At 33.8% G+C, this 9,132-nt stretch overlaps 1 protein-coding gene across 1 annotated transcript; it reads left to right on the top strand.

Annotated features, from left to right (window-relative positions):
• The first annotated feature begins 539 nt into the window (after window positions 1-539).
• Window positions 540-4,912, top strand: LOC103500053 (40S ribosomal protein S4-3-like). Its single transcript, XM_008463241.3, has 5 exons — window positions 540-697; window positions 1,115-1,192; window positions 1,292-1,472; window positions 3,854-3,951; window positions 4,274-4,912. Exons 1-5 carry the CDS (start codon window positions 695-697, stop codon window positions 4,706-4,708), a joined length of 795 nt encoding a protein of 264 aa, XP_008461463.2. The 5' UTR covers window positions 540-694; the 3' UTR covers window positions 4,709-4,912.
• Window positions 4,913-9,132: the final 4,220 nt, after the last annotated feature.

Below are 9,132 nucleotides of genomic sequence, written 5' to 3' on the forward strand. Positions count from 1 at the left end.
TTTATTGAACGAATATCATAATTAAGATTATTTAATAAAATCAATTCTTGAAAATTGTGTATTGGATCTACTATATGAAAAACCTAATAGTCTGCACCCAAACACAGTTTAGATTATGATAGTCTGTACCCCAAACGCAATTGAGTTTTTTCTTCCTAAAATATTTTGTACAAATGCAAATTATCAAAATATAATAGTGTACGCCCCAAACATAGACTATCATAAATCACCCATTGCCTCAACATTCATTAAATTTAATTACATTTCCAAAAAATGAGATTTCATTTAAATAATTATTTCTATAATAAAAAACTATATCATACACTCTCTAAAATAACTAAAATAATCAACCTTTCAAACAGCAGATTAGAATAGAATGTAACTATACAAATTATAAATAACTACCCTACCAAATGTAATGACTATAGAATAGAATAACCTGCTCCCCGATTGTAGCCCTAAATATGTAACAATTTTAAGAAATTAGACCCTTCAATGTATTTTTTTTTTTCAATATAATTTTAGTATATGGCATAATTAAACAGTGCAACACTTTGAAGGCACGTGTTTGACAATCACATAAATACGAAATTCCTCTCCTCATTTCCCTCCGCGAGAGAACCCTAGCATCTTCCACAAACACCACACCGCTGCTCCATCCCCACAGCCGCCCACTCCAGTTTAGCTCCAAAATATGGTCACTGATCTCATTTTTAGCTCTTTCTTCTTTTGTTTCATTTGTGCATTCTATTTTTCCTTGTCCTTGTGGAACTTTAGACTTCCGCATCTGTTTTGGGTCTCTTGTTCGTCTTCAGATGGATTACTTTTTGATGTGATTACACCTTCTTTTTGTTAATTTTCTGAGACAATTTGCTGGGCACAACAATGTGAAAGTTTTCACCAATGGTTCATTCTATTTAAGTATAAATTGATTTAGGTGTCCTTGTACGGGACTGTATTCTAAATGCAAGATGAGTATTGGCATTAGCACGGTTTTGTCCACTGTTATTTATTTAGTTTTCCTCATGATGTCCGAATTTCTGTGTATATGCTTGTGTTTTGGTGTTCTAAATAGATACATTTTCTTTGAAATTACTGCCTATGGCTATGACAGGCAAGGGGACTGAAGAAACATTTAAAGAGGCTCAATGCTCCAAAGCATTGGATGCTTGACAAGCTTGGTGGTGCATTTGTGAGTCAAATTTGTTGTTTCATATATTTTACTTTTTCTCTCGAGTTGATGCATTACGCCTATTTCTGACAGTTAGTTCTACCTCTCAAATCTTTGTAGGCCCCCAAACCTTCATCTGGACCTCACAAGTCGAGGGAATGCCTCCCTTTGATCCTTATATTGAGAAACCGACTCAAATATGCCCTCACGTACCGTGAGGTAATTGCAATTTTAATGCAACGACATGTTTTGGTTGATGGGAAGGTTAGGACAGACAAGACTTTTCCTGCTGGTTTCATGGGTAGGTTATCTTAAACTTTGTAACCTTACTGTTGTTGGAGTTCCAATGTCTACTGACCCTTTTATATTAGAGTGCCACTATAGGTGTTATTATACGAGCTTGCTAAATTGTTCTTTTATATTCTTGGAATTGGCTGTTGATTTTATGAACTGAATTAGGAAGTAATGCACTCATCATTTCAATCCTTCCATGTTGACATTGTTTTCCTTCGGTTATAGTGCCCCCTACACTTTAGGCTGTAGATCGGTTAGTTAGCAATTTAACTTAAAATTGTTTAGTTGCAATTAGAGTAAAGTAGATCCGTTTTTTCCGCTGAGCATGTCGCATTTCCATAAAAAATGTCTTAATTGTTAGTATAGTGATAAATTTATTTTTAGTCATTAGGTTTTTTGAGATTGACAATATTTGTTTTTTTGGCTTCGGATATCAGAAATGCCATTGTATTGCTGTTGTTTTGAAAAAAGATGGTCTACAAAGATGTTGATTTTGCAAGATACTTATGAGTGGTTGTTCTTTTCTGTTTCTGCTGTCTCATCTTTCTTATTTAGTGTGTGTTTTCTATGGAAGTTAGGTTTCCTCGTTATGATTTCGCTTTGCATATTTAAAAAAAAAACATTTAGTCCTTTGGTTAGGGTATACTATTTAGTTTATCTTAAGAGCAACATTTGTATTATCTTATTGCAACTCTTTTAGCTTGTGTTAGAAGAAGGGATTGTTACATGTGTTGGAGATATACTCCATTCTCCTTATTATTGTGCAAACAATTTGGTCCATGTATTTACTTCCCGTAACGAGGAAAATCTCATTTAGTTGAGCCTCTCCACCTTTTTTCACCCAACCAAAGAATCCTCTTCGTCATCTCCATATGCTATTGTTTTTCTTTGTAGAATTCATTAGACAAATATCCTGTTTGGCCACATTTAAAACACTTACTCATCATGAGCCAGTTATTCGAATTTTAAGTTCTCTTATTCACTGGTTTTCTTCTCATCAACTTCTTGGTTGTCTTTATCTTTGTCTTTGGTTGGAGAAGAGTGGTCATATGTACTGTTATACTTGGTTGTTCTTTTGCCTACGAAGCATTCCAAGGACTTTTTCTTGCATTCTTCTTGGAGCGAACTTTGTTCAATTCTTTCATTCTTTCAGCATGAATAATTCCATCAATTAACAATTCAAAATGTCGTAGTTTTACATTTTCTTTGATGTCAACCTGCATGCCACCAATTAATCTTGCAATTAAGTGTTCCACATTCTCCACCAAATTTGTTCTTGCTTCCAATTGCTGGAATCCTTCAATGTAATCAGCTACGGATCATAGGCCATGTCCATAATTTTGTTATTGATTATGGTGTTTGTTCGTAGCTTGGTGGGTGCAACACTCCTTCATCAAACACTTCATCTTTTCCCAAAAATGGATTGGTTTCTTGCCTCTTGTATTGACCTCGAGTTGTTCCCACCAAGTCGACACACTTGGTCTTAGTTCTAAGGCCACCAGTTGCACCTTCTTATGCTCAGAGTTATTCATATATATTATATGCAAAGAAATTCTCGGTGTTCTTAAGCCAAGAATGCTCCAATATCACATTTCCCCATTGTAAAGTGACAAATCTGCTTCATCTTGTAATCATAGCGATCTCCTCTCGCGGCACACGTCTTCTTCTATAATCAACAAAGTCATTTTCTTGATCTTCCTCACTTGAAGAATCCCATTCTTGGAATTCTTGGTATCGTTCTTGAAAATTTGGTTGAGGTTCTTGGCGTTCTTGGAACCGTATTTGGCAAAAAGGAAGCTGCCCATGCTTCACCTACCTTTCTTCCTCCATTCTTGAATAAATTCTGGTTGTTTTGGCATTATGAGGGCCTAGAGTAAGAATTTTGGTGCTTCTTGCAAGCTTACACTTATCTTGGAGAGAGGACAAGTGTTTCATTTGCCTCTTGGTTTCATGTGCATAATCCTCAGCAATCGGGTTTGCTACCCCTTTTCTGGTCATAGTCCTAGGATTATTGGAGCTGTATTACCAATTTGGTCTAAAACCAAGAGTAATTTTGAAAGAATAATACTCTCCAGCTCTCAATGAGCGGAGATGGCCTTTATTTATCGGGAAAAAGTGGTTTCAGGTTTGTAAAGAATGCTAACAATTCTAAATAACAAACCAACTTATTATCAACTATCTAACCTGCTCACTCTTAGCTAGTTTACAATAAAAGCACCTCATGGTAGACGAAGGCCATTACTAATGGCTGGTAGCTTTAGTGTTAATTCTACCATCATTTTGTTTTAGCATTTCTTCCCGTTCTTTGTGGAAGATGCAATTATGTTTATTGCTTTTGTATTTACATTTTGAGCACAACACTAATATTTTTCTCTGCCTTCTCTCCAGATGTTGTGTCAATTCCCAAAACAAGTGAGAATTTCCGGCTTCTTTATGACACAAAAGGTCGATTCCGTTTACACTCAGTTAGGGATGAAGAGGCGAAGGTTAGCTATGGTCCTTTTGATATTAAAATTTGACCTATTTGTTAAAATCTTGTTGTATAAAGTGTTCTAGTTTCAAAGGAAAATAATTACAAAGTTTTTGGCATCTATTGTTCATGAATCATAAGGGAGAGATTTAGCCCTTTTCCTGTTGGATACATTCTATAACCTTTCTTTTCAAATAATTATCATGTGACGTTCGTGTAGGGAAGTATGTCAATATCTTCTCTGGAGTAGTAACAGGTTGGGCGCTGGAGGTGCCTGGACACCTGTGTTCATGATATAATTGGACGATTCAAGTTGACTTTCTTATTACTTTTTGCAGTATAAGCTGTGCAAAGTTCGCTCAGTACAGTTTGGGCAAAAGGGCATCCCTTATTTGAACACCTACGACGGACGCACAATCCGTTATCCTGACCCTTTAATCAAGGCGAATGACACCATCAAGCTGGACCTTGAGTCCAACAAGATTGCAGATTTCATCAAGTTTGATGTAGGAAATGTTGTGATGGTGACCGGTGGAAGAAACAGAGGCAGGGTTGGAGTGATAAAGAATAGGGAGAAGCATAAGGGAAGCTTTGAAACAATCCACATTCAGGATGCAACCGGGCACGAATTTGCAACTCGGCTGGGCAATGTGTTCACTATTGGTAAGGGGACTAAGCCATGGGTGTCCCTACCTAAGGGCAAGGGTATTAAATTATCCATCATCGAAGAAGCCAGGAAGAGGCTGGCAAGCCAAGCCGCAGTTACCGCTTAAGATTTAGTGTAGTGTAGTCATTGGTGAAAGGTGGGAGTTTGCTCTTGTCAGTTTTGTTTTTGTTTTTGTTTTTTTTTTTCTTTTTCTGGTTAAGTAGATCTAAAAAAGGTTGATACTTTGTTATTTCTACTACAATTGTGTAAGGCTACTGCTATGATTTTTGTCATTCCAGAACTCTTTGCTACAATGAACTATCTTACGGAAGTTTTCATGCGTTTTTATACTTCTCTTCCAATATGTAATTAGGTTAAATTAAAAAAACCGGCCATCGACTTGCCATTTTAGGTCAAAAATACCCTTAAATTTTCGATAGGGGTTCGAAAATATCCTTATTGTTAGTTTGAATAGAAATCGATAAAGTTTTGCGAAATGTTAAAAAAAATATTTTTGAACATAACAAAGTTAAAGAAAAGACTAGCTACTTCAAAATTATTATAGTGAAAAATTTATTTTAAGCCTTTGGTTTCATGAGATCGACAATATTTATTTGTTGGCTTCAGATATAAAAAATGTGTTTTGAAAAAAAATTCTACAAAGATGTTGATTTTGCACTTATAAGTGGTTTTTTTTCTTCTATTTGCATATTCCTCTATTTAGGGTGTGGTTACTATGGAAGTTAGGTTTCCTCGTTATAATTTATGTTTGCATATTTAAAAAAACATTTAGTCTTTTGGTTAGGGTTGATTATTTAGTTTATCTTAAGAGCAGTATTCGTATTATCATATTGTAACTTTTGTAGCTTGTGTTAGAAGAAGGGATTGTTACATGTGTTGGAGATATACTCTATTCTTCTTATTATTGTGCATTGTGATTTTTTGAGATGAGATCCTATAAGGGGTTGATGCCCTAAATCTCGTGGTTTTGTAGTTTGTAATTGTATTGTACAAACATTTTGTTTATCTGATAAAGTATGATTTATTTTTATTTGGCAGTTAGTTGCATTAACCCATAAAACTAATAAAGTAACATCCAAATTATCCTTTGTAACCTAAACACATATGTGGAAACATACAAACGGATCATGTTTAAATGATAGCCTAAACGTAGATGAACAAGGTTGGATACCTTATCCTAGTGACACTAAGAATACAATCTTGTTTGTAGTTATTACAATTGTTCTAAAGTGCTACAAATGACATGATCTTGATCATTCTACATTTTTTAATTTTTAGATTTCATTCATCCAAATTCTTATTTTAAATGTGAAAATTGCAACCTTATTTATACTAATTAAAATATTAAATGAAAGGTTACAACATTTAATTTTATGTCTTTTCAACTATTATAATAAATCAAAACAAATAGTAAATAAATACATTTAATTTTATTTCTTTTGGGTTGTCCAAATAACTTTTCAAGTTCCAAGCATTGCATCTCTTCAACTTCTTCATTTGATTCAGTTATGATTTCTTGATTCGTATCATCTGTATTTTATTATGAATATCGTTAGATTTGAATTTTTTCACGATCATTACATTGAACTATACGTTTGTTTACCAATATCAACAAGATCGTTTACCTATGTCAACACAATTGTTTACTATATCCAATACGATCGTTTACCATGGTCAACACGATCATTTGCTATGGTTAACATGATTGTTTACCATAGTCAACATGATCGTTTAATGTATATTATTTCACTGCACGATCCTTCCATAGTGTTTATGATTATCAATTTTTACTTTTTATTGTTTTATTCAGTGATAGATGTATATCTATGTCTATCTATTTATTTCTATCACTGCTACTAAATACTTAATTTACTTTCTTACACAATCCTATTTTCATTTTATAGAATATAATGTCTATTTCTAAAATTGTTGTTTTTTTTTTATCAAGGTCAATGGAACTAATACAATGTCTATGAGAATTACTCAATTGCCGAAACTTTTGGTAGATGTTCAAATCAACTTTAATTGTTTAGTTTGTTTAATATATGAAGAGATTAAATTAGATGAGTTGGTAGAATTCTCTGTTTTACTGAATTTTGGTAAAAACAATGTTCAAATTGTGGTGCCAATAAAAAAAGACAAGGATGTTACAATCTAGCTTTGATAAACATGCAACTAGGTAGACATCCATTAGTTGCTCATGTAAGTGTTAATTATTTGGAGGGGGGGGGGGTGGGGTGGGTCTTCTTCTACTGTTAGTAATGTACAAGCCAATGTTGAAATATCGTTAAATATAGGTTCTTTTTCTGTTTCAAATGATAAAGTTATAAAAGAGATTTCTTATCATGATGATTTGGAGGAAAAAAAATTATTTGAAAGTAAAGAAGTGTTTCCAAAGTGTTTTTACTTAATAACAATGAGGAACAATTAACTTGCAATTTAAGACTACAATATCAAATTTAAGGTCTCTTGAATTCAAATGTTTATAAGAAGGGTGCAAATTGTATATTAAGGCATCTTTTTATAAGAATAGTGAGTTGTGGATGCTATGAAAATGCATTTCTGACCATAATTGTGCATTGAATACAATCCAAAGTTGTCACATGCAAGCTTCTTCAATTGTAATTGACAGTTACTTGATAGATGATTTTAGGTTCATGCCTACTAACCATTCCATTCCAAAAGCAATTATCCATAAGGCGCTTACAAATTTGGGTGTTAATATAAGTTATCAAAAAACTTGGAGGGCAAAAGAATAGATAGTAAAGATATTAAAAGGTGACGTAGTTGAATTGTACACATTGATACCACTACAAGAAAATATGTATTTTCTGACGCACGACACAAACGTCGGGATAAGTGACATTGGGAGAAAAAGTTTCTCGCGACGCTGTAGAAGCTCCGTCGGGAAAGGTTGGTAATCCCGATGCAACATAAGGCAACGTCGGTATAAGGTAATGTAATAAAAAAATTTAACTTATCCCAACGCGGTTATGCATGGTGTCGGAAAAAGTTTAAATTTTTTAAAATTATAACATTCTCTCGATGTTGTTATTCATGGTGTCAGAAAAAGTTTAAATTTCTTTTAATATATTAAACTTCTCCCTACGCCATGCATAACAGCGTCGAGAGAAGATTATGGTTTTTTTAATATATTTAACTAGGAATTCTAAGATTCTTTGATAAATTTGTTGAATCTAACCCAAATATGATCTGCTTTCTATATCAAATTTACATTAATTTCCAGATAAATGGGGATAGACAAATATCAGAGTTTATCTTAGATGTAAGATTAACATCTATTATAGCTATCTATTCACTTTTGTTGGTTCTGATAGAAATGTTTTATAATTTTTATAGGTACATGCATTGCTTTAGAGATTGATGGTAGTGGTCATTTCAAGGTTTTCTTTATGGCTTTTGGTGCATCAATTGAGGGGTAGAAATATTGTAGACATATCATTATTGTTGATGGTGTTGGAATTTATGCCATAAAACTCGTAGTTTGTAGTTTAAAATTATATTATATTCAATAAAGTGGTTATTGAGGACATATTAGTGAAAATAGAATACTATAATCTTGAATTCAATAAACTAAGGTCCCGAAGCTATCTAGTGTAGACTTGAACTTTATTTAGAAACATCAACGTGAATCATGTTTGAGTATATAGCTTAAACGATGTATAGTATATGATAAGGTTGGGCCCCTTATTCTGGGAAAACTATGGACGCGGCCGGCTTTGTAGTTCGTACAATCGATGTGATCCTGAATCATTTACGTAGAGACATGGAAGTAGAAGCATCCTATGTAAAGAGTTTACATAAGACTCTAACTATGAAATAGTCACTTTTAAGTTATAACATCGTTGACTGTATAACATTGACTATTTCGATTTTTGATGGCTAGGTAACTTAATCTTAATCCTGAGTTAATTATGAACATCGGTTCATATGGAATTATTTTTAGATCAGTATAGGTGATGACAGTTGAACAATGCTGACCCAATAAGCCTTCCATTTCAGAGGTAAGATCGGGTGGATAGCTAGGGACATGGTGCAAGTTGGAATTCATGCCTACCCACTATAGGGTTAGTAAATAGGTTATTCCATTAAACACTAAATCCAAGTCGTGAACAAGGGGCCCCACCCTCTCATTGGCTCAAGAGGGAGTCAATTTGTAGGTTGGACCTTAAGCCAATTGTTCAATAGTGGATTAGTGGGACTTAAGGAGCAAGATGTATTCTCTGGGTAAAATAGTACTTTGACCTAGCCGAGGTTACGAACAACCTGTGAAGGATTAACTTACTGATCATGGTTATATCATATGGACACAAATATATTTATAGTGAGCATAATATAAATACAAGACTTTAGTGGAATGACCCATTAGTTAACGAATATTGATTAGCTCGGTTTAAAAGAGTAAGCCAATTAATCTCGGATCGTTAGAGCTCATGATCTATAGGTCCATTAGGTTCCCCTGCTAGCTCATATTGAAGTAACTTAGAACAATATGTTGAAATAATTCGA

This window comes from Cucumis melo, chromosome 1, assembly GCF_025177605.1.
Source record: "Cucumis melo cultivar AY chromosome 1, USDA_Cmelo_AY_1.0, whole genome shotgun sequence".
Lineage (NCBI taxonomy): Eukaryota > Viridiplantae > Streptophyta > Magnoliopsida > Cucurbitales > Cucurbitaceae > Cucumis > Cucumis melo.

Excerpts from the sequence above, each read along its gene's own strand:
- LOC103500053 (XM_008463241.3), top strand. Across the intron at positions 1,193-1,291 it reads ACAAGCTTGGTGGTGCATTT|GCCCCCAAACCTTCATCTGG; the intron begins GTGAGTCAAATT and ends AAATCTTTGTAG. Across the intron at positions 3,952-4,273 it reads TTAGGGATGAAGAGGCGAAG|TATAAGCTGTGCAAAGTTCG; the intron begins GTTAGCTATGGT and ends TACTTTTTGCAG.